This window comes from Aphelocoma coerulescens, chromosome 1A, assembly GCF_041296385.1.
Source record: "Aphelocoma coerulescens isolate FSJ_1873_10779 chromosome 1A, UR_Acoe_1.0, whole genome shotgun sequence".
In the NCBI taxonomy this organism is placed as follows: domain Eukaryota; kingdom Metazoa; phylum Chordata; class Aves; order Passeriformes; family Corvidae; genus Aphelocoma; species Aphelocoma coerulescens.
This window is the reverse complement of record NC_091014.1, coordinates 36,568,949-36,595,773: the sequence shown is the minus strand read 5'-3', so window position 1 is coordinate 36,595,773 and position 26,825 is coordinate 36,568,949. Positions and strand designations below refer to the sequence as shown.

At 36.0% G+C, this 26,825-nt stretch overlaps 1 protein-coding gene across 4 annotated transcripts in view; it reads right to left on the bottom strand.

Annotated features, from left to right (window-relative positions):
• RAB3IP (RAB3A interacting protein) overlaps positions 1–26,825 on the bottom strand; it is a 33,110-nt gene that overhangs the window by 2,797 nt on the left and 3,488 nt on the right. For 2 of the 4 annotated variants that reach the window (XM_068998952.1, XM_068998959.1), the window contains exons 2-10: positions 21,699–21,974; positions 21,232–21,493; positions 14,278–14,373; positions 11,682–11,759; positions 11,116–11,319; positions 6,275–6,403; positions 3,947–4,059; positions 480–579; positions 304–373 (exon numbers count right to left, since the gene is read on the bottom strand). In XM_068998952.1, coding sequence (XP_068855053.1) covers positions 304–373; positions 480–579; positions 3,947–4,059; positions 6,275–6,403; positions 11,116–11,319; positions 11,682–11,759; positions 14,278–14,373; positions 21,232–21,493; positions 21,699–21,949 — 1,303 coding nt within the window. In that variant the 5' untranslated portion in view covers positions 21,950–21,974. The remainder of the gene's footprint in view (positions 1–303; positions 374–479; positions 580–3,946; positions 4,060–6,274; positions 6,404–11,115; positions 11,320–11,681; positions 11,760–14,277; positions 14,374–21,231; positions 21,494–21,698; positions 21,975–26,825) is intronic. The other 2 variants (XM_068998973.1, XM_068998968.1) reach the window with 2 other exon arrangements.

Genomic DNA, 26,825 nt, shown 5'->3' with positions numbered 1-26,825 from the left:
TAAAAGAGATTTGATTTTTGACTACTGTGTGGAAAAACTCTGGCTAACTCCTCTAGTTAGATTTTTTTTTAACATTTCTTACTGTATAGGGGGGTTTTAAATGGACTGAAAATCAATACACTGGTTTGTTGTTTTAAAATGCAACTTCATTGGAGACAAATTCTTGAAATTACAACACTGACTATGAACTGATGGCTTTCCTGTAATGTCAGGTCACAGCTATTGCGCACAGATAGCAACTTTTAGGCACAGGCACTATGTAAACATCTCTTTATGTACATCCAACACAATTTTTTTACTCACCATCTTGCTGCTTCAACAGCCCTTGCTGGATGTATCGAATATATGTAAAGAAGTTACACACAGAAGTGATCTAAACTCATATAAAAATAATGGTGGTTAATATAATTTTGTATAAAGGTAAGGGAAAACCAGTAAATAACTGCTAGACAAAATTAAATCACAGTAAATCTACTTACCCTGTAACGACAGAAAGGAGAAATGTAGTAATAACTGCTTGAATCTCCTAATTTGATTCTATGCTTGCATGACTTACTTTGTCCACTGAGAGCACATTTCCTACAAATATAAAGGTCACATGATTCAATAAACAAATCTGACATTAATGTTTAAACACCTGCATGTGTTTATGGTGTTAATGTAACTGCTTCATATTGGCACAGATAGATGAGTATCTACATTCATTTTAAAAGCTGCAATTATTACATTATGTTGTCAATTATTTTAGTTCCACAAGGCCTAATTTAATTTCAGTACTGGTGTGTTATAATGCTTGTTTTGAATTCTAAAACTTTCTTCAGGTCTGGGAATGCACTTTCATATTCACTAATTTAAGTCGGCTTGACAACTCTGGCACAGTGGGACTTCTTTAATTAACTCTTGATATGTCAAATAAACATTTTTTTAATTATTAGTTGATGCCAACATTTAAACAGATTTTTTTAAAGTTCCGCTTGATATTGTATTTCATTATAAAAAAAATATCAGCCCCACAGAAGAGCAGTCAATTCTTCGAAGCTTCTCTTAGATGCATTTTAAATCCAGCTTTGCATTTATGCCCAAATTGAAATCGTATTTTACATTCAGAGTATAAAATCTTTTGGGACAAAGGAAAATAGGCTGTCTGGCAATAATTCTTTTCGTTACCATTACAAAAAGTGAGAGTAAAATAATCAAATTTACTTCTGGTGTATTGCAACTATGCAGTATTCAGGAAAAGTCATTAGTCACCGCAAATTGTTCCCAAAAAAAATAAAAAACAATTTAGGAAAACAATGAATTTTTAAAGATGAGAAGAATTTGATTTATTCAGAATGTCTGTATTACAGCATCTCAGATGAATTGGGTTGTCATGGCAACCACTGTTTCATTAATTTTAAAAGCTGCTGGTTCTTTCTCCCATTTCTACCTCATGAAATTAGGGAGTCTAAGAACAATTTGCCTTTCAAAAGTGAAACAAAAATTACTAAGCTTCTGTGTTCTGAACAGTGGCTCATGGGCCCTTTTAAATTGACTGCAGCTGGTCCACAGAACCGTGTAAAACAGGAGAAATTTGAACTCTGTATATGATTTTCCATGGCAATTTATGATGACTGACAGCAGTTCATTGATACAAGAAATCCTATACTAGCTGAAGCAAGCTGGATCACAGTTTCAGTCTAGCTTTTGTCAGAAGACAAACCTTCAATGCTAGGAAAATAAAACCCCTTTTTCCTTCTGGTTACATAATTGCCTTCTCTATGTTGTCTTCCATCACACCAGTTAAATGCTGAGGGTTTCTGCCAGCGACTCAGTTTCATGCTGTACGGCACATGCAGCTCAGCGCTTTGTTCCCCATAGGGACAATTATTTGAATCTTCTGGGGAAACCCAGCTGTCTTTTGTTAAGGCAGCACTTACTGCACACCATCACAGGCACCATTCAGGAAATTCTGAATATTAAGAACCCTTCTGCACTACTACCACAGCTCTCTGTCCTCCGCTCCTTACTGTGCTATTCGGGCAGTTACCCACTATTTTATGCATCTGTTCCCCCACACAAATGCACAACAAAATGACTTCTTTAAAAACATTACTCTAGCTTTCGTTATAATTTATTTTCAGTTTATCTGTATTATGTTACCCATTTAAGAAGACAGTTTCAATTAAAAAAGTGTTTTGCACCGTATGAAAATAAAAACCTGCAACCGCTATGCCAATTCAGGGAAAACTGGAACACCTGTTTCCCATTCAGTGCCATGATATATAACAATAATATGTAAGGCAAAGCACAACTGCTGTTAAATTACACTTAAATACTGCATATTTCTTACCTATTACTTATCTACAAGTTTTTGTCGGTACAGAAGAGTTGGAAAAGGGAGAAAAGAATTTGCCTAACCTTTTGATATACCTAAAATAACTAAATTACAAATTGTGCATTGTCATCTCAAAACACTAATCTCTATCTTGCAAATATTTAAGGATTTTCTAAGCTCTGATTTGAAAGTTATCCTACGCTAGAGAATACAGGTTAAAAATCTCCAGAAATTTCTGAATAATGAAATTGAATCTCGTGTCTGGTTAAGTGTTTCATCACATCAAAATGCAGTGAAGTTGCTTGAACCACAATGACTATAAATCCATTTGCCAATTGTTCTTTAATGACACATTACTTGTTTCAGTAGTTTCTTACTGTCCAGATTCTCTACTGCTTTCATGGAACATAGCTTCCAGTGGAAAATCTTGGATAGGAATTCACTACCACTTGAGTAGCTCCATTACTGGTGTGGGCCCTTCTGATGACAGGCTGCTACAGCTCTAAAAGTGTGTGTTCTAGTGACAGGAGAAGTTGAAGAATATTTGAATGCTTGAACTTTGTAGGCTAGAAAGGATCAAAGACTAAGTCATAAAACACAATTTTCATTTTACACAGCTTCTTTAAAGAGAAAGAATTTTGAGATGTGTTAATTGTAGATTCTCTTCCACTCAACAGAGGAAAAAAAAGGATTAAAAAGCAATGGCAATGAGAAAGAAAAAAATCTTAAGAGTCAGATGAAAACATTTCAATGGAAGTTTTCTATTGTAAAACTGAGCTCTCTCGAATCAAATATTATAGAGTAAATTGTCAATTTGTCTAAAATACCTCCAACAGAAAAGACAAGTCTTTCTCAAGATTTGGAAGGCTCCAGATTAATCTCCAGACTGACCTTCCTTCCTTACTCTGACATACACTAAGGCATCCTACAACCCCTTTCCTTCTCCACATCATCAAAGCTCTAGTGCCTCAGGCAAGTCCCTCCCACCTCACTTCAGTGTTTGTATCAGTACCTGACAAGTCTTGTTTCGCATTCCTCTAGGACCATTCCAGAATCTCTAAATAAATTTCCTGTCATTCAAGCATACTTCCTACTTTACGTTCAAACTCTTATTCATCTTCATTCCCACTTACATTCCTCCTGCTCAAATTCAGAGGATTAACACTCTCTGTATTTCTCCAATACCTCAGCTACCTTTGCCAGCATCTTACGTACGTCCTAAATTTTTTATGCCACAAGTACTCCAGATTTCAGAAACCCAGCCTGTACTATTTCAATACCTATTGTTTTCATGATGCTTTCCAGCTGAGAGGTCCTAGTTCAAAAGCATCTGTTTTAAATATCAGAATGGTCTTCTCCAAAGAGGTGAAGGTTACTTTCGGGGTCAGTGCATCAAAAGTCAAGCAAACAGCTCTCCCCAAAAGGCAAGGTTTGTTCTTAGGGTTTTTTTGAAGTTTCATTTATTAGTTGCTTACTTTCCCATCAAATTTGTAATAACAATCTTGAAGTCTTAGATTTTAGGAAATTAAGACAGACAAATTTGACTGAGGTAAACAGTTGATAGCAATTTTCTCAAGCCAAGAGATCTCAAATCAATCAAGATTATCCCCTTGTGTTAGCTCAACATACTTTGGTCCCCCACATTCAACTGCAGAAGCTTTCACAAATCGAACAGGTTGCAAGCCAACAGGTTCAATGCTCAGAGTGTTGTTTTCAACAGCTTCCAGAACAGCTGAGGCCAACTGCAAGAGAAATTTAGAAAGCAGTTAAAAACAGCTCTGCTTCATCCATTGCCTCAAAGCAGGGACATATTTCTTCTTCTAAGAAGCTAAGAACATGGGGGGGGGGATCAATCCACCAAACAAAAATTCTATTACAAATAGGTTTTCACTTTCATCATGAGCAAGAGGTCCCATTTCCAAGCTCCTGTTTAAATTCTGCCCTCCAAATAACCCTGCCTTCCCTGAGGCAAGCTAACTTCCTTTACAGCCAGGAATGTAGTCAAGCATGTTTAAAATACTAACTGTATTTTCAGCCTTTCCTCATACACCCAAATAGCACATGTATTTGTACAGGCTGTGTTCTTGCCAGAGACTGAATATGGCACAAACTTTATTTTAAAAAATTGGTCTAATTTTATTGTGTTCTATGAAAAACACAAAATTATGCTGCATCCATCTTCATCTTGAATAAAACAAGTAAACGTTATGTCACTGTTTTTCAGCTAAGGATAGCTCTAGCAAGGCGTTCAAACAAGTTAAGATTGAACAATATATAGAAAAGCCAGTTGCAACTTCCAAACACTAGTCACTTAAAGTGCAGCTTTGCTCAGGATTTTTACATTCACTCTTTATAAAAACAATCATAAGACACTGGAAAGTTGACCTTTTTGCTTGATTGGACTGAACACTTGCCCAAGACCACTGTTTCAAGTAACAGCCATTACTTGGTTTAAAAAAAGGTGCAACCTATGTTACTATTGAAATAATTTTGTGCCAAGGTTCCTTCCTACTAAGTAATAAAGATATTTTTTCTATTGTAATTTAATTAAGACCAGAATGTTACTATTGAAGTAATTAATATGAAATACTCTCTGACATCTCCCAAAAGCAAAACACTACACATACACACAAGGGGCTACTGAGAGTTAATGTAATACTTCAATCATTCACATAACTGCATTTTCAATTATTCAAAAACACAAGACGTGTGTAAATTATTGTTTGGCTTAACTGCACGCTAGCCTATCAACAGCCAAGTGAGAAGAGAAGTTGGTCACTACACACAGCATCTGGAAACAATAAATCGTGTAACTGACAAGTGCTAGAAGCCTCACTCTTCCCTTAAGAGGCAATACACATCTACAGTAATTATATTACCAGTGAAGATCAAAATCCAAATTAAGTTGCTGCAAAAGACAAGAGGATGGCCTACTTACATATACTGCAGAAGCAATTTAATTCCCATAGTAACCAAGCAAACTTTTCAGTGGGAGAGATTCATATGATGCTGTACACCAACCATAACAAACTGGTGTACAATTAACTAGAAGATTGCATGTGCTTATGGCCAGAAAGTAACAGTAGATAAAAAGCATGGGTAAAGAACATAACACCTCCTGAAAACGACAGATAAACATTACGAAGAAAATGTAGGATTTTCTATGTGAGGTGTTTAACTTTATTGGGAAAGAGTATTAATTCTTAAGACTTTAAAATTTCTTATCCTTTTTTAATAAAAATCTAAGAATAGGATCCCTTTCCCCTACTGACTGATACTACAACTACAGCCTGTAAATGCTGCTTAAGAACAAAAACTAAGTAAAGCAGTTGGATCTGTAATCAGTTCCATGTTATTCCCAGGATAGGTAAAACTCCAGTCTTTCTTCTGTATGGGAGAATGTGTAGGAATAACACAAGGAAAAAAGTCTCAGTTTGATTCCTCTAAAACCGTATTTACAAACTGCCCCTGTTGAATCTTAAATCCCAAAGTCTAATTCTTGTAACTCAAACCTCTCTTCAAGAAAAGGCCCAGACTGTGCTTGCAGTCTGCTTTGACTGATACGAGAGAAAATCAGTCCATAAAATTAAATATATTGGTCTCTACTGCCCCCTATATAAACAAGAGACAGAACATGACTTTTACACTGTATTTGAAGTATCAGGAAGAAAACTTCCATCCCTCCCTACAAACATCAGACAGACAGGAGTAACATTTGAAGAAGTAGATCTAAAAAGGCCATATCTGGAAGAGCATTAATGGAATAGAATAGTGAAGAAAAAAAGTGGTCATTTCAATACTCCAGGCCAAACTTTAGGACTTCACTGTAAATTGTCACACACCAATGAAACAAAAATGGTTAAACTTCATATTGAAAACAATATAGTAGTCTTTTGGCTCCATGTAACATATTCAAGGGGAAGACGTCAGTGACCACATTAAGACCATTTCCATTACCTCACTTTTGGAGAAGGTTAAACATGGAAAAATATCTTCCCGATAAATTTTGTCCAAGAAAGGACATGTTCTGTCCATAGTAGGCTCATCCTTCCAAGACCTGAAGTCATTGTACAGAGACAGGTCAGCCTAGAACACACAAAGATTCACATATTTTAGTAATGTAATTATCACACTAGTGTCTACCATTTGCAAATATCCACAGGTAAATAATAAGCATTAAAATGCTTCCTATTGTAATGTGAAAGAATGTTATTATGGTTCAGCTATGAATACTTTCTTAAATCCACTTTCCTAAGCCTGTAAATTCAAGCAAATCAAAACATACAATTTTCAGTACACAGAGATAATGCATCTACCCGTTACCACTACACCAGGGACAAGTTAATTACTTTTCCCCCATTTCCTAAGCTTACAGATAGCTTTGAAAAACTTATGAAGAGCCAGAAAAGTTTCCATCTTCATGGATCTTCATTACAGTATTTTAGTCCGCCTCTATTTATATGAGTCAAGAAAAGCAGAGAAATTCAAAGAAAACAACTGCAGTCCTAGATATTTTACACGTTCATGCTGCATCTGACCCAAACATGCTGCTATCCAAACACAAAAAGAAAATAGACTAACACACTGAATACACTAAGGAAACAGGAAGTCAATGTACAATTCAACTAAAAGTACACTGTTACTCTTCATTTTTCACCTTTATGCCAAAACCCTCTCCTATACCTCCCTACAAACAGAAAGGCAAGGATGCTCACTAGGAATGATTTATAAGCCCCACAGCTCCTCCAGTCAAAGAGGAAATACTAAAATTACCTATTAAATCATGCTAGGATAAACTCTGTTCTGTGTTAGGAAAAGGTAATTGTACGTGCTTTGGAAACAACTTGTTTTGTCATCTCCATGCTGAGATCAGTTAGCAGCAGAATGGCACCTACCCAGAGTGGTGGTCCAGAGATGGATACTAGGTTGCTATTAAAAATCCATTTCCATTATGGGGCAGCCTGTCCCATGGGCTTGCTACCCACTAACAGCCAGAGCACACAGAGGTGCTCCCAGAGCACATTGTCTGCTTTAGGGTTACTTGAGAAAGATCTCATTCATGGGCTCCAACACTGCTGCAGGACATAAACCAGAGTGGGGGTGAGTGTTTCTGACATATACTCCTAATCCAACATATAAACCTAACTCCAATCCCAAAGGGATATGCAACACCATCCTGGCTCCCCACAACACGATCCTCAGACTGGTTTTGACAGTCTGCTTCAGCACCTTTTCCCCTGTTAAATCCCCTTCTTGAACTACAGCAGACCTATACGCACAAAACTCCAGAAAGGATGGACACTGCAGTAGAAACATAAGCCAGGATGTGAATTTAAAATTTTGTACAATTAAAAACAAATAATACAGATAAGATCATGAAATGGGGAAATAGCATATACTAAAAATTGATTTTTAATCCTATTTAAAAGATCAGTATGCTGCTTTGAACCAACTTCAGTCTCTTTTTCATTCCCCATGCATTACGCCTTCTCTGAATTCTCAGCACTTTGCCATTCTTTTACATATATGCTTTGGGGGGTTCTTTCATCACTTTCAGGGGTTTTTGGTTAAACTTCATTATTTTTCTTTTTTTCCTTGAAAAGTAACCTACAAAAATTAGACTGGAAAATTTGTTTTTCATTAGAGCCACTTGCACTATGCTCAGGTACAATCAGGAACAACTACCTTAATTAAGCTAATCTGTAAGTGTTCTGGTTGCTAAGCCACCAACTTCATTGTGCAAATGGAATTCAATAGGTGTAACTTACTTCCTAAGGGAACATTTCCCATAACTTAAAACCCACCTCAGGCCTGGCTTTAAAATTAATACAATCAAGAGATACCAGCTGAAAAACATCAATTTTTGATTTGTAGTCTAGAATTCTAAAAATTAAGATGCATTTCTTATTAACTTTGTTATTTTCTAGATTTACTCAATTTTACCCAAACCTACAGTTTATAAAGAAGCTGCCTTGAAAAAAACTGTTCAGTGACCATAGCTTGATGTTCTTCCTTTTCAATCTACAATGCATGATACACGTGTATCTCCTCCCTGCCTTAACTTAGGCTTTCACTAGATACCAGTTTCAATTACCTGAAATTAAATATACAATCAAATGTAATAATAATTCCAGTTAATTTTTTTTTATGCTTTCATTACAGTAAATATTACATCAGCAAAATAGCTCTTTGAACAACACTGATGCATTTATCAACACTTCTGGTGAGATCCCCTTCTTGAGGGGATGCTACCTGTCTGCTTAAGATCTGGCTTATCTCAATCTTCTTAATGTCCAAATTCATTAGACATGTCTATTTATCATAAAGGTTATTACCACATGCTAGGAAATATTTCTCTGGGATGTTGGCACCTTTTTAGCTCCACTGCAATTTAGGGTGGACAGACAGCCACTCTTGACTCTGTCTACATTCCACAAAGAAATCTGAGAGCTGACCTATTTACACCCAGCTCCATCCCAAAACACAAAGCTCTAGACTCTGCAAAAGGGTTCAAAGCTATTGGCTCAGGGCCAACACACAGCCCTGAGCAAAGGTACTCTTGATCCCCTTTTGAAGTCAAGTCACTCAGAATCAAAAGAATGAGATTCAAAGAGTAACAACGCAGTGGCAAGAACAACTAGCAAGAAGGCGACAGAGCTAGGGTTTCAGACCCAAGCTCCCAGAAATGCAAAAAAAATTTACCTTAGAGCAATTATAAATAAAACCAGTAAATAAAGCACTGGATAACAGGAGCAGGTGGGAAGGTATGCCTCCCCTGCTTAAAACAATGTCCTGCCTACCATGCCAAAGGCAACTCTTGCTTTTTTCACCCCATTCTACATTCCATTAATACCCCTACTCAGAAGAGAAATAAGAATACTCAAGTCCCAGTGGGTGGGAAACCCATGTGCTTCTTAGTAATTCCCTAGGCTGTCACTGGAAGAAAAAGTCACCAGTTTGAGCAGTCCTGAGCAGCCTCAAAGTGTCTGCTTATGCAGCCAACAAGAAGGAGAATGAACTAAAGAAAGTGTCAGGCAGACTGGCTCTTCTGCAGCATGTCCTTCATAATCACCATGTTCTCTCCATGAGAAACTGAGGTAAAACGTGTTTCTCCCATCTCTCACTCTTGCACAACACTTAAAGAATTCATTGAGTCATGACCTCGGTCAGACGCTTACAAAGTAACCAGATTCCATCCCAGTTCTCCTGTTTGCTGAGGGGCAACAAGGATTCAGTTTTCGTAAGGAAAATATCCTGGATACCACTGAAAGTGGGCAAGCAGGTCGTAAATCATCTGATTTTTTTTTTAAGTTTGAGTATGAAACACAAACTGGAAGATGCCTTAATTTTCTAAGTTTATAGTAAAATGGTGTCTAGTACAAATGCAGTTAATGATGACTGGAAAAATAAAGTATAAAGATCCAGTCAGCATATTACCCCTCTGACAATAGTCAGTAGCCACAGAGCTGGCTGAAGAGAGAAAAGACAGTGATGTGTATTCTTTTACAGCCTCAAAACTCCTAGCTAAAAAAGCTCTCTAAGCCAAATGTCCTATCTTCTATATACCTTGACAAGCTTTTCTTTTGTCACTTTGCATGACTTTATTTCGAACATATTTTTAATCTTACTTCCTCATGACAATGTTTCATTATGTACTAAAAACTATTTTCCTTTTAACTTTCAGAGCTTTCATTAATTCATTAATAATTGTTCATCACTCATCTTCCCCATGTCACCTGAGATTGCAGAGATTTTTCTTCTACCTCAAATTATCTCTCTACACAGAAATCTTTCCAGTAAGTTTGACCGTATATGTCACACTTCCTTGTATTTTCACAATTTCCTTTCTGAGAGGAATATATCATAGCTGCGTGTACAGAAACAAACTTTTACTACGTGTTCCTACAATATAATACTTTTTATTTAGTATTTATTCCTTTCCTAAGGACTTCTAAGTCTCTGTAGGTCTTTGACCATCACTGAACACTGAGATGGGGTTTCAGACAGTGATCAACAAGGACGCTATCTTTTTTTTCCCAGTACAATGTAGCTCTTTCCAAATTCACAACTGCAAGCTTGCTAGTTGCATTTTTTTCCTAGATGCCTCATTTCTCATTTATTGATTTTTGGATTTCATCTGCTGTTCTACTAACCACCCAGTAAAATAAGCTCCTTCTCAACTCTAGTCAATTTTTACTACTACCATTCCAAGGACTCAAGTACCAAGCTCTCACCTCATTATTTCCCCATTTTCAGTTACACGAGTAGACTTAAAAAACAAGCAAACAAACCAACCAAAACAAACAAACAAACAAACCCCAAACCATACCAAAAAAACACCCACACAGGCCCCAGGATTCCAGTGACTCTTCACCTGTTCTTTAATAAATTACTGATTTCATCTTTTCCCTGGCCTCTTTCACCTGTTACCAATCTATAACATTACTCTTCCTCTTTTCTATGACAGTTCATACAATGCTTATGAAAGCCTATGAACTTTTAGTGATGGACTTCATAAAAAAGCCACCAGGACATATCATCCAGTTATATTGTTTGGGGTTTTTTAATTACCATGTGCAATTCCAATATATGAAAACTTATCTTCCCTTAATGACTTAAAGGTAAACAAGACTTGGAAAAAACACCTCCTATTGGTATGTAAAGGAAGCTCTTTCATTAATGAAAAACGTGTCTAAGATTGTAAACATTAAATGAAGATTAATATATACCATATTTCTTGTAAAACAAAACAATAAAGCCAGTTTATCAGCAAAAAGAGAACAATCCTTGAACGTTACCTCTTTACAGTCTTTTACAATTGGCTGCACCATGGTAAGGTCCTGATGACTGCCACCCATAGCACTGCTTGTACTCTTGTTTCTTGCATGGCCCTTCTTAAAAGGAGTTTTTCCACCAGACTGGAATTCCTTAGTTGGAGATGTTGGTGAAGTAGACAGTACTAGTGTTTTCAATGCTGCTACTTCAGCCTGGAGGACATCAATCTTCATGGGGCAGGGGGAATAAAGTCATTAACAAACAAAAATGTATTAGTTTATAAATATGTTAAATCAATTAACATCATCTCTGGCTATCTTGGTGCAAATCAAAACTTCATCTTCCAACAGTACTAACACACAGATGTCTGTGCAACTGCATATTGTAGTAACATTGGCTGCCTATGCACCTTGCTGGCTGACATGACAGAAACACCGCATCCATGGGTGTTTGCTAAGCATATGTCAAGCAACACAAAACAACTGAGGTATATATTCTAAAAATGTATACAGGTAATGCTCTATCTTTATGATTCACATTTCAGATTTAAAACCATGTGAAAAGACAAAACAAGCTGGGAAAAACTCACCTTTCCTTGTGCTTCTTTTAACTGTTTTTCTGCTGCAGCTTGTTTGACATTTGCTTCTTTAACCATTTTGTGTGCTTCCTATAAAAGATGTTTAGCTAGTGTAAATGCTTCACACAAATTTACAAAAAACCCAACAACTAATGACATACTTTTGCTTCATGAAGACTACTTGTGAATATTAAGTTGTGCAATAGTCTGAAATGAAATAGCTACATTAAAAAAAAATCCCTACAAATCTATCATTTTGATTCATCACTGGCACCTACGGTTCTCCTTGGTTCTGAGCCCAGATTCAGCAACTCCACCCACCCCCCTCCAGCAGGAACAATACCTGTCAGGAACACCAGGCTCCAGTCACGCTTTGGTGGCTGACAAGTTCCTTGACCCCCAAGAGAAAGACTCAGCCAGTAGCAACAAAAGCAACATAGGCACAGTAGCACATTCAAAAGAACTTCTCCCTTCTTGTAGCCAGAACAACCAGTTTTAGACAACTGTAAATTTCTGCACAAAGGAAACCAGTCAAACAACTACGAAGCCTAAATTCTCGTCGTCAATAAGAGACAAAACAACAGCATAAAAACAGTTCATCATTTAATAAACATTTCTTAAGTAGAATGGAAAAAGCACTAATAAAACAATCCAAGTAAAGAAACAAGGCTAAGCCAATAAAGAAGGAAGCATAAAAGGACTGAGGGTTTTTCAAACATCCTTTTACCTCATACCTCTAAGCCTTTTGTCTGTAAAATGTATTTGTTTAGGCTCTGATCCAGCAATTTGCACCTACGATCAAATTCCTGTTCTCACATGGTACTTACTGAAGGCAACAAAAATTGAAATATCAGAGCCATCAACCAAATTACTTGGGATAGGATCCTTTTCATATCTGTAAAGCGCCTAGCACATCTGGACACTATATAAATAAAACAAAAAAGTTCATACATCTTCATACCAAAAGATCTGGCTCCCACTGGCATACAAACACAGCTGTATAATATGGGGCTGTAAAATTCTAGTAAGTAACAAGACACATGCAGGAATGGGAACATACACATTTATACAATGTGTACAAATACATTTAACATTGACCATGCAGTTTCCTCTTAGTGATGCACCTTTGAAAGCAAAGCATGTTACTGTGCTATTACAGTGTAATAATGTAATATATGCACCCAGCTGTGCAAAACAAGTCTCAATCCTCCACTGGGATGCAACAACCTAGCAAGACCTAGCATATCCATTTATATGGCTGATGAAATTAGTGGGAGTCAAAATTAAACATGAATTCAAGGGCTGCAGACCCCAGTGCAAAAAATCAGTAAACCTCACCACTATGTCTTGTTAGAGTCTCTCAGTGAAATCAAATCACAAAAGAAAACTTGGGTAACATGCCTATAACAGTCTGGAGAATTCAAACTCAAACTGTTATTACTAATAAACTGTATTTCAAACATATTTTTAACAAATTGATACACTGTTCTAAGCAATGCAATGTCATAAATATAAAATTTCACTGATAATTTTCTTTTTATTCTTCCACAGTTAAAATACCTACCCGACATTTTCCTCCCCCCAGCATACACAAGTATTTATGCTAAAAAATACCCTTCCACTCTTCTGTTTTATTTTTTTTTACACAATACCCTTCCACTCTTCTGTTTTATTTTTTTTTACACAAAGGAACTGCTCAATATTTTAAGTAACCTTGCCCTACCAGGATGTAGTTTGTAATTTGATTTTGAATGTCAGTATTTTCAAATGTTTAACAGCACTTTTATACAACTTCACAGGTTTAAACACTGCTTCTAAAACATACCTAATGTTGTATCCTTAAGCATATGCTGAAAGCCTATACTTATGATTTAGTAAATGTATAAATCACCCATGGATTATGAAATTTATTCTGACAGTTAAAGACACCACAATTTAGGCCCAAAGGATTCCTCTATCTAATCCTAAGATAAAATGAGAACTGATCCTACGTCAAGTTACAGATTTAGCATTTTTTTTTCCGTGTAATACAATCTCACAATCTTTGCTGGTACTACTGCCTTTTCCTCAAATGCAATGGTCCCACTTAAAGTTCAGGCCTCTCACTTGGTAACCAGGTTTCACCCCGGTGCATCACTCAGCACTAATATTTCTTTTGAAGTCCGTGGGTGAAGCATGCTGCCAGACCCAAAATTCAGAAGCTGAAAGCATGGTTAAGTTATGTACTTGCTACCTCCATTCATCTGGAACTACGTTATTTTTTTATTTAGTCACCATGGCAACCCCAAATTTAGCTCTTATCTAGATAGCCTTGTTGTCAGACAGAGAAGCTGTCTCAAAATAGTTACGCCAAAAAATAAGCTGATATATTTTCCTTATTTTCTTCATTTTGTGTCTAGGCAGATTGACAAGCTCAATAAGTATCTCGCATCTAAGTGAAAAGTCTGCTACTTTCTGTTAAGCCTCTACTTCAACACACCCAAGTCTTCAGGACACAAATCCCTTTATATGCCTATTGCAGAAAAGTTCAGCATACAATATACTGGTTCTACATAAAACATCTGGCTCAGCTTCCCTTAAGTATATCACATCGAAGACTCCAACAAACCTCAAACAGACTAGCTGTAAGTTCTTCCAATTCCTGTCCAAGTTGATCTCGCACTTTAGAAAGCCTTTCACATTCTTCATCTTTTAACTTCAGCTCCTATGGAAAATTGAAAGTTATTTATTCTGACTTAGAGTAGTAACTTGGCCTTTTAAAGCTAATACCACAAGAGAGGGGGGACAAAAAATAAAAGCAAATAATCAGAGGAGCATAAAACCTTTGCTAAACAAAGCCTTTCAAAATAGTCATCTTAACACTAAAAACAATTAAATTAATGCTATGCATATATAGCTGTTTCTTCCTGCTGTACAGAATAATACCAGCCCAATCTAATGTATACCTAAGCTAAACACGAACATTTCCAAAATACCCAGAAGTAAAAAAACCTTTTTTTTCCTGGAAGTATAAAAGGCTGTATTCAGATAAAATATAGATCAAATTAATTACTGGGGCAGACAGAACACCAGTTCATCTACCCATTCCTTAAAATATACTTAAAGTAATCCTTTTTAAAAAATAAAAAAATTAATTAAGAAAAATCAGAAAGCACTGTCTCAGGACAATCTGCAATTCTAAAATCTTAAAACATTATTTTACTGCAAATACTGTCTTCCAAATATCTCCTTACAATGTTTCCAAAATCATACTTTAATTATATCCTTGCCCTGTTTATGCAGATATATAAATAAAATTAAAGCAACTTAATGAAATTCCGAATGTTAGTGACTACACCACTAAAATTTGAGTGGAGGTCTGACCATAACCATTTTTACAGTAAGATTTTAACACAGATTTGGCAGTAGAAGGGTTACATATGCCCAATCTCATCCATACTGAGGATAAACTGGGGTACTTTGCAGAGAAGTTGAAAAAAGCTGATAAGAAATTTGAAAGAAAGTTCTTCTCCCCTTCTGCATCCATTAAACCCTGGAATCTCTTGCAGAAAGAGAACAATGTAGACATAAAGCAAAAGAAAGAGAAGTAGCCAATTCTGACCTTCCAAACTTTTTTTGGCCCTAACTCCGTTCTCATCCCCATCCGTCTCTTTTTCCTCTTCCCCCCACCAAGAAAGGCATTTCATTCCTGAAATGCAAGAGCCAAGACTATCACTAGTAAGACTTCAAATACAACCTAACAATGATTTGCTCTGAAAACCTCCACAAGCCAGTAAAAAATAGCTGCCTTCAGAAAACTGTGGGAGGCCAGTCACAAGAGAGTCACAAAAAAAGGCCCGAATGGAAGCTTCCCTTGTGTTTTTGGAAGGTGGTTAGTATTCTTCCAAAGTCTTCATGATTCAAGTAATGTTGCATACAACAATGTGGGAAGCTGCATCTTGCCTTGTAGCATGCTGGGATTAGGTCTTGCTCTCAATTTCTGCAGTGAAATTGGCAATAGATTTTTCTATAAGGTAAAGAGTCCTGTTTGACTTCAGCTCCTAGACTAGATGAGAATTTAGGGACTCTTCTAGAATCATTTAGTATCAAAGGCATTATCCTACCCTTCTTTTATCTGGCTTTAACTTTGAATATATTCATTAATTTTTAGCCTAGCTTGTCATTTGGATTTTTTTGCTTTCCATACACAACTACTTTGAAAGGTACCACTTAAATGATGGGAACTTTTCCAAACACGGTATTTCTCAAATTCTATTCAAATCTTACTTGCTAGTTACTATTCTGCACACAGTGACCTATCTCTTTCTCAAAAAAAAAAAAAAAAAAAAAAAACCAAACCAAACACCAAAAAGGCAGCAGGAAAATAGCTACAGATGGAGGCATGAGAAGAAGAAAGGAATACAAAAAAACTGAACACAAAAAATAAAAGGAAAAAATAAGAGGTTAAAAAAAGAAAGGGGGAAACAAAATTTAATTATTTTGTGTTGGTTTAAAGTATTTCCCATATAAAGTATGGTTCTTATCAGGAAATGGAAGATTCTGATGCAAAATGCTTAAAAACTCAAAAAAAAGTTGCAACTTTTCCTATAAATGCAGAGGAAATGTCAACATTTCCTTTGGCTTACTTCCCTGATTTGTAAGGGATGCTACATACGCATCAATACATCTTAAGAGGAGGTTACCTTAATATTCAGGTCAAGAGTTGTCCAACTAACCATGCAAGTAAAACTACCCCAGGTTCACCTACCACTACTTACATAAAACATTTTGCCTGCAACTGGAAAGATTAGGAGAGATTAAATTAAAATTCAGGCAAATGAGTGAAGTTTCTTAACAAAAACAAAAAGACAACACCAGGCAGTCTACTACGCATGGCTGCTTAGCTGGATTTGTCAAACACTGGGCAAGTTTCCATGACATGATTCAGGAGAAGCATAATCTAAGACATTATTTTTGTAAAGCAAATTTAAGCTCAGGTTTTTTAGGCAAGGCAGAAATAAAGAATGCCCAAAGCAAAAAGCTTGGCAGTTATTAGAAACATTACTACTGCGTGTGTCTTAAAGGCATTACTGGAGACTTCCCAGCCATAGCCAATAAGGAAGCAGAAAAGACAACTGTGTGTGCTAGACTAACCATTAATGCTGCAGTCCTTCAGTTCTGCAAAAATAACTACATGAAGATGAGGAACTATTAAAAAGCACACTTCAAACAAACTTACAGAAGGCAAGAAAAAAAATTAACTTGCATGGGGAAAAAAAACCCAGCTTACAGTTAAAAAGAAATCTGTATCAAAGACTCATATTGTTGTTTATTTCTCTTTGATCTTCCCAGACTACAGGGTGAGTCTTTAAAAAGAACCAGTGAGATAAGAAATGCAAATTACTGCTTCAAAACCATTCACACTTTACATTCTAGAAAGAAAATCATCCTACATCTAGCTCAGCAATTTAACCAAGTCAGAACTAGATGCATAATACTGAGGAAAGAACATTTTCTACAGATATCACCTAAATTCTCAACTGTGGGATACTGCTGAATCTGAAGTTGTCAAAAAAGGATTTATATTAAATGCACTCCTATTTGACTGGTCTTCACTCAGCACACAAGTTAAACAAGCTACATAAAAATCAGTCCTTTGTAACCAGATTCACAAGGCTGTTTAATGTGACAGAAGATCCAGAATATCTTTTCAAAGTTAGCAGTGTTTCACAAACTACTGAATTATCTTATGGTGTGGGTGAAGATGCTGCTATTTTGCTTTCATACAGTCTTCTTTCTACTCGCCTGAGAAAACTTCTCTGCCTACAATACACTGCGACAGCGTAAGAGGGGTGGAAACTTTCATCAAAGACAGCCCAGAATTGCTAAAACACCTTCAGAGAACCAATATGCATCCTCAACAATCACAAGCCTGTGGCCTTACAATTGAACTACAATTTGATTTTAGAAAAGACTGAGAGCATACTCTTCAGTACAGCTCTAACACACCCTCATTTTTATTGTTAACTTTAAAGAAAATAACGCAAATTTTAAAATGCTGAATAGTACTGTATAGCACTACTGGAATTCCTGGGTAGTTATTGTGAACCTGTTTATTGATTAATCCATGCAGAGTTTTAAAATATCACATTTTATTGCTGATCTGAAGACACGCGATCAAATTGTAACACTTGGTTTGTTTCCGAGATTAAAAATGTATACAGAAATAGAAGCCTTTGAAAGAAAATTCTAAATCTGAGAATCAGGCTTTCAAACTGTGTTGAAATTGACCATACCACATTCTATACTATCACCTCTTTCACCAGCATTACTGTATTGGGGGGGAAAAAATCATTTTACTCTACTAGGGAAATATAATTAATTCACATTTTACTACAAAAAGTCAAACATGGTTTTACTTGTTACTAACAAGTATACAGATCTTACTCTAAAGACCATGGGGAACATGGAAACCAAGTATGTTGGAACCATCATCTCTGGCAGACTGCTCTTTCCTCATCAAAGAGGGCTAAAACATCAATTTGTTTGACAAGGAAATAACTTTGGGCCAAATCACACAAAAATTCAAGGAAAGAATTCAAGTTCGTGACTATGAACTGCTAAAGCTCAGAAACTACAGGTAAGCTATCCAAAATACATGCAGCATGCTGGTTAACTAAGATGAAAAGCAAAAGGTATACGGTATATATAGGTATATATGAAAGGTATATATTTGCAAGGACTCCACTAAATTTGTACATCAAGAAATACCCTGTATCAAAATACCATCACTATTCTCTGGGAGGCTATCTACATGTGGCTGAGCTATCTTCAATAACCACAGTGACAGAGCTCAATCCAAACACTGCAGAGAAAATATAAATGCATAGAGACGGGAGGACATAAGGTCCCAGGCATTACAATCACTAAGTCTCTTAACACCTTCTCAGTTTCCCTGATGCTGCTTTAGAAGATTAGCGAAACAAGAAGGGTTCAGATGATGTAAAGCAAACACTACCCATCTCCACCTTTAGAATATAGCCAGAAATCAAGACTTCAGTGAAAAAAATAAGCAAAAAATAATCTGAAGGGTCTCAAAATCTGAAAAAAAAAATCTATCATTTTAATTCAGGGAGCATTTTAAGGCTAAAGTATGTAAACTCTTATATGCCCTATTAGTACAGAGTTACTGTACTGCTGTTAACCTCTGACCCAACCTTTCTCCCAATTTTATTACATGATTTGATGCTGCAACTGATCTAGATTGAAGTAGAAAGTATATTTTTCTCTCATCAAGAAACAAAGTTTTGAAAGACTTTTTTAACGATTTTGCCAGCAATGCCATTCATCTTAAGAAGTCTATAGGCTTAAGAAATCCAAGGCATACAAAAGCAGGAAAATAAGAAAATAATACTTATTCTATTACTGAATAATTTATTCAGGAACCATATTGAAATGTCTAACAATTACATGGCATACATACATTATCTAATATAAAAAACCTGGCAGCACATTAAGAAAAAAGTTTAACTCCAAGCAGAGACATGAAAAAAAAATTAGTGGATCCCAAGGTTTAAAATTTCCATTTCCTTTCTATTTCCCTTTCTGATCACAACTGCAACAAATTCAAATCAATCTTTAACATATAGTACAATAGCACACAGTTTGGGTGGGAAATTTGGAACCAATGAAAAATGCAAAATAGCAAATTTGCATTTACTTTGTTACTCTCTGCAGCCTGTAAAATTTCCAGGTTCAATGAGCTCACAAAATTCAAGTGCAAACTGTAATTCTCATTTTTCTCACTAGTAAACAGCACAGAGAATTACAGAGAATTTAAAGCCATTACACAAAAGACAACCAGTTACACAAAGACACTACCTATTCATTACATCCCTACAGGTTTTGAACTGAGTACTCATCAACAAAAGTGAATATGCTTGGAAACAAAAGTTTAAAGATTGCATGATATATGAGTATCACAGAGAGGATACAGCACTATGTGAACAGCCATGAGTTTTGGAAGAAAGATACCAGAGATGGATTAGGGATAGGAAAAAATAGTCCTCATGCAGGAAGAGGAAGAAAGTGAGTATAATGGAAGGAATAGGGTTTATTGTTGTACAGTCTGTACAGACTCCTGCAGTGACTAAGCAATTCTGAAACAGCGCAAGTTTAGAAAGACAAGCAAAGTAAGCTACCCCTCCAGTATAACACTGGTAAGAATCACATGAAGACTTGAGAATTAGCAAGAACTTTGACATCAACAGTCTCAAGTTAGGGCTGAATTGCTTTTGTTAAGACCACACAAAAGGTTTGAAAGCACATAACATGCAGTTTAGTATGTCCTAGCAGCCTTCATGCCATTTCCTTAACAGCCTTACCAAATTTCAGAGTGAAGTAGGAAACACTTCAATATTTAAGAGACAAAGTGCTATACACTGCAATAAGATTTTTAGATCATTCCAAGCTACCAGTAGCAGATCTGAGTTGCGGTTTTCAAGTACATGAGCTGTAATGTGGTATACTGTAAAGAAGAGCTTTTCTAAAGTTTAAACGTTAATTTGTTCTGATTTTCTAGGGTTCCAAGTTTAACTGCTAGGATTATATATTCACATGCAAGGTCCTCAAATGTAGCTCAGGTTAATGTTTTCTTTCAGTGGTAAAAAGCTAAGTAAACACACACCTTAGCAAAGGAAGCCACTGCTCAGCAATAAAACAATCAACAGAAAAAGCAACGTCCAAATCCATAGTTAAGATTCACTATGACAGCAATGATGACTGCATTCAACAAGATGAGGTAGCAAACAGAGGGCAGCAAGTTCAAACACAAGATGAGCTTAACCCTAAACAAGAATGGAATCACCTAGAAGAGAAGAAAGGGCACATATACAAATAGCACAAAACCTATTCAAAACTTAAGCACAGAGAAATGTTAAAATGATAAATAATGGCTTTGCATTTATATAGCACCATCCATCCAAACAAGACAAAGCGCTTTACAAATATTAATGAATTGAGACACAGTGTCTTCAAAGGTATCCATATTCAATTTGAAGTGTGGTGTAACAGTACTCTAAAGAACACCAGAGACATTTTTACTGCTTCTTTCCTATGCAGTCATTCCCCTGTGAAACACCCCTGTTTCTAAAGCATTTATAAATTCCATGACACATGCTACACTTTTAAACTCTAGAGGAAAGAAGACTCAAAAGGTATATAATCAGTGTCTATAAATACTTATTCAGTAACAACAGAATGACAGAAAATTACTCCTATTCTCAAATGTCAGAATGAAGGAAAGCCTGCATTTCAAAAAGAGAGAGTGTTTAACCACATACTGCAGCAAAAGTTTCCATGGTTAAGTAGCATCAGCAGCACTAGGAAAAAAAACATTATCAAAGAAAAATTCTAAGACATCAGCACAGCACTTAGAAAATTTTACATTAAATAATTACATCATAATAAAGCTATAAGAAATGAGTAGACTTCAAGTGCACCTTCTGGCCCATCTATCATTCTGCAATACTAGAAACTCTTTGAAGAGAGAAAAAGCGGGAGGAAAGAAGACAACGAACCTTACCCTCTGAGCTTTTGCAAGTTCTTCTTTCAATCGTTCATAGCCCTTTTCTCTTACTTCCAGTACAGATGGGCTCCGTAAGTGAGATAAACTGTCTGTACTCAACCCAAAAATATCTTCATTTCCTTCAGCAACATCTGCTACCGTAGTGCCCTGCAAAAACTCTCTCTCTACGTTATTGCTCTCCTTCCTGGCATTACTGTGATTGAATGACCCACTCTGGGGTCCAGAGGTAGAACCAAGTACTGCGTCGGAAACATTGATGCTGTAAAGAAAGCAATATATTTTTTATTTATATAATACAGTAAGAGTAAGTATTTTAGAAATGGCAGTAATGATGGTGAATACATAATTATGGACACAATTTAATATTACAACATTGTAAATATTAAAACTGTATCTGTAATGAAGCAAACAGTTTATATGCAACAAACATCAACAATTTAAATAAAAAGACACATGGCATTTACCTTACACCTGATACTTCTCCACAATTCAGTTGTCTGGGAGATGAATAAACAGGTTGTGTAGGAAGGTCAGAAACATTTAATGCATTGGGTTGGATTGGTGTGGAGGACACAACAGAAGGATGTGGTCGGTAGATTACACTGGGTGAGGTAGTTTGTTCCTGAGTCCCTGACTCATTTACTCCAAGAAGATCTGGTGTAGTAGGCGAAGCAAGGTTCACTTCATGAAAGCCTTCCAAGGGGTCACTGGCCATAATAAAAGCCTCATTATATGAATCCCTAAATGAAATAATCACATTATCAGAAAGTAAACAGGAAATAGCTGTCAGATATATCTAAATATTTGAATGAAACACACTCAAATATGTTCAGAATACTTCATGAAAGAATGAAAACTCTGGACTGTTCTTGCAAAAGTCCAAACTTCAACCACCAAAAATGTTTCTTCCCACCCATTGCACTGCTGAGTCCAGAAGATCTAACAGCAGACTCTGCATCTAAATGGGATGATGAAATCAAGAACATACTCTACATCATAAAACAATGTAATTTTTAATATAATCTAGAGCTGTTTCATATCAAAACATAAATTTCATTCATGAAAGGGGGAGACCTGGGAATCAGTGAAGAAAAAAAAATTTCTAAATGTAAAACTTCCACTTTTCATCTCAATGAAGCAAATAATCTAGAACAGAAATCAGTGAACCTTTAAATAAATTACAGTCCATAGTGGTTTTGGTTAAATTACTCATCTGATCTTTTAACAGTTCACTGAAATGACAGACTTAGCCAGTAAGAATTCTCATTAAGTATGATGATGTATATTTAACACATCACATGATTAAGTGAACATGACAATTGTGAACAAGTACACAAAAAATATATTACAAGTAAAAAGTACTACGAATTCGCAATTTAACTGACAATCTTTCAATTTATTTTTAATTACATATGCTTTTCATCAGATCAACAGAAAACAAGTACAACATATGATTTTTACAAGTCCTATTTTTCAGCAGTTTATCAGAGATGACCAAAATCTTTGCATAATTCAAAACTGGAAGCTGGAAGTAGTATGGAGAAATCTGTGAAGGAATTACTTAGCACTGGTTATTCACTGCAAAAAAAACCAACAAACCTTTTCCATGTTATATAAATACAGAAGAGAGAAAAGGCTCAAAAAAGATACTTAACGTGGAAAAAAAAAATTGTGCATCTAAACAAAATAATGTATTGTATTTTACAGAGAAACTTGCCTGGATCTTACACTTGAAAAGACAAGGCAGGGAGAAGATCTAGAAAGATGATGATCATAACCATGAAGAAAGGATGCCATCAACTTACATGTACCTCCAGTTCATTAGCCACTTCACAAAACACACGGGAAGACACCAAGAATGGAATCCCAAAATTACATATGAAGCAATGTTTTAGTTAAATTAAGACTTTCTGGTCACCTTAAACTCAAAGAACACTAATCAAAACTGTTCTGCATCTCAAGGATTGCGGTGTGTATACACCAGTGTGAAATAAGTAGCTTTACCACATCAGCAGGTACATGTGGGAGAAATTCAACTGTTCAGACAGCAAGAGTATGTTAATTTTTCTCTGCCTCTGCTAATTGCTCCCACCAAAAAAAAAAAAAAAAAAAAAATCACTCCCCTCTAAGAAATGGCCCAGACTCAAAGGACAAAAAGGACCTTACATGAATGAAAAGGAATATTTTTGTTTCAGATTTCTTTTATGCAGAAAATTTTATGCAGAAATATGTTTTATTTTAAACTATAAAAACAGTTGATATTGTTTCATTTGCACAAATATGATTTACACAGAAAAACACTGTCACAGTTTTGTGCTTTGAAGCTTTCCTATTATAACAGAGATGAAAAGCTTATTTTTGAGTTTAAGTAACTTTGGCAAATATTGCTGTTTGTTTTCCCTATAATTCTTCTTAACTATTGGAAGCATTATAATTACATGCTCTACATGATGATAAAGCCTGTTGAGTAGACAAATTAAAATGAAGGAACTGACACAGCTAGAGGACATTTCTTCAAAGTTAAATTTCAAGAATGTTTTCAGCTCTACAATGCAATTATTACATCATTGTTTTACATTTAGTAAGCTAAAATACTGCTGTCTTTATAATTCATCACCCCAATTGAAAAACATCTATGTCACAGATCTCAAAGTCAGGGTCACATCTACACAAATGCTTTCCCTTTCTTTGTTCCCACTGCTCTCCTCTTCTTTGAACACCAAGCCAGCCATACCCAACACCACTATACTGGCAACAACACCAGCTGTCACTTCCAATTTCTGATTCATTGGATCCCAGTCTTCACAACTAACAAAAGACACAGGCCCTGAACAAGGATGTAAAAGGGCTGCCTGGATGCCTTGCCTTTTCTACAGCGTGTAGGAAAGTGCACCCAAATCCACACAACCAAAGCAGAAACTGAGACCCACCTGAGAAGAAAACAGGAACACGCTTCTGTCCCATACTCCCGGCTATTGACTAGTTTCTATATCAAGTTTGAAAGACACATTGCTAGTCCCTCTTAAAACTCAAGGTCTGCCTTGATACTCAGTAGAGATATCATGGAACTTCAGACCACCAGTACCACTGTCTGTCTATAGTACATGCTCCATTGGGCTAAACTGTGCTACGCAAAGTTTTTTTTCTCAAAAAACTGATTTTTAAAAAAATACTACTTAACCTTCTCCAAGAATAAAAAAAGGCTCCATAAAAGCTTATTTGTTGTTTTTAAATTTATTTTACTTTTTCTATATAAATCTTAGGGATATCTGTTTGGACCAAATACTTTTAAGTACATAGAGTAAGCAACAGGTAAAAAGATGCACCATTCCATATATTTGTGATAACAGACACAAATTCATCTACAATCTGAAGTGCAGAAGGCCATGCTGGCACACACACACAAAAAAAAAACAATTGAAAGCCTACTAATTATCTTTCAAATGTTCAAATGCATTTCTAGCTGTCCCTCTGGACCACCATATCAATTTCCGATACCAAAATAGTATGTTTTGGGGGAAGGACAGGAGGACTCTATCCCACCTACATGGTCCCACTCCTTTGAGAAATGTTCCACCTAAGTCTTTTCTACAGCTTTTCCACCTGCCTATATCCTAACCTGTCTATATCCTCCACTATTTTTAACAGTAAGAAAAAGAAAGAGCCCAAAAGATTATGGAATTTTATTTACAAGACTATCACTCTGCTTATCCATTAACTATTGACCTCAGCCTAAACAGTAAACAAACCCATGAGTAACCTCTCAACTATCAAAGAACAAGCTCTTTCTGAAACAGTAAGTAAAAAAGTTTAAGAAATTATACAAGTTATTCCTGGAAGAGCTGAAAATAAAGCCCCTCAGATATATTTTTCCCATAGCCTGTCAAATGGGCACTCATAACCAAACCATCTGTGTAAAACACTTTCCATTCACTTTTTTCTTTCCTAAGATTACTTCTCACTAGGCAGGGAGCAGGCAGAAGCTGGGTACACCACCCAGACAAGACAAAGAAGCCCATATTAAGTATCTCAGTTTCAAGACTCACCAACACCATTATGAAGACACATCACACATTAATGAAACCAAATAAGCAAAAAGGCAGGTGGTAGTAAAATTAAAAGCTCTCTTTTGGGAAAGAACTCTTCAAAGTAATGGTAACCAATAGGAGAAGGATTAAAAACACACATTAAATGTCAGTGTCATTAAAGATTAGAGGCTTCCTTAAGGCTTGCAGGAAGGATTCATATTATTGGCTAAGGCAGGGATGAAGAGCCTTGCTGTGAAGGAACATGAAGCGAATGGTAAGCGGAGGAGAGCTTTACTAGGAGCCAAGCTGACTGTGTGCAAAAAGCACACACTGTTGACACAGCACTCCCGAGTAGTAGTTCTGCTACTGTGAACAAAAGCTGATATTCTGGCATTTCAGGCCAGCACACAAATAAAATAATTTTCTAAATACCTTTTCTCCTACATTAATGTAAGGTGAAAGCGCGGAATCACATTAGTGCCTCCCAAATATGTGATTATTTTTGTCTTAGTTGATAGTATGCAATTAGGATCACATAAAAAATGTTAAGTACTGTAATAAATCAGAATGAAACAACAAAATAAATTCATTTCCTTATGCTTTCATCTGGAAAAAATGCAAATTTGGTGGGAGCTGACAAAATGTCACTTTTTATTACCTCTTCGCTGCCATACTTGCACTGCTGACTAACCACAACTTCATGAGGAAACTATGTTCAAATCTGTTATTTTCTCTAATAGTTAAACTGATTTCTTTGTAGTACATTTTAGTTTACAACAGGCAGTTAAACACTTCCTATAGCTTCTAACAAATCGAGAACTACAAACATTTTTAACAGCAGTCAAATCAAAATGCTTAACCTAATTTTTCTGTTATAACTCTAAGAGGGGTTTAGCTACTTGTCTGATTCAAAGCACTCAATACTAAAAAGCTTCCTGAAAGGCAGTAATTTATTGTGGTTTGTTTCCTTTTGGAAAAAAAAAACCCATCACATTGTTGAAAACCCCCTACTATGAACTCTGGAGTTTGTCTTTCACGGATTGCTTTTGAATTCCAGACACTTTGAAGATAACAACTCTGAACAATCTCCTAACTGCTATAGTCCATTTAAAAGCAAAGCCAACACCAAACATTTCACACATCAGTAATCTCATTTTTAGTTTTAATAGTAAAGAGTACCATCACTACAGAATGGCTACCTGTTCAAGTAAGAAGGAAAGAAAAAAATCCCCTAAGGAAGAAAGTTAACACCTCTAAATATTTTCATCAAGAGCAAATTCTAGTTAGCATTTCTCAGAACTGCCTATTAGCCACTGTGGTTTAACCTCCATGCAGCAAGTCTTTTAATATGTAACTGAGTCTCAAAGACTTCATTTATTCGACTCCATCTGGCTCAGTTGATTTGGGAGGGCTCCAGAAAGTGGAATTTTTTGTAGCAGTTCCTCAAAAGGACTGGCACTAGCCCACCACTGGGCCTGCATTCTTCTCAGTCAGTTTAGGAAAAAAAAAAATTAAATATGTATCATTATAGAGCCTGGAATGTAATATGTTTTTAACTCTAAA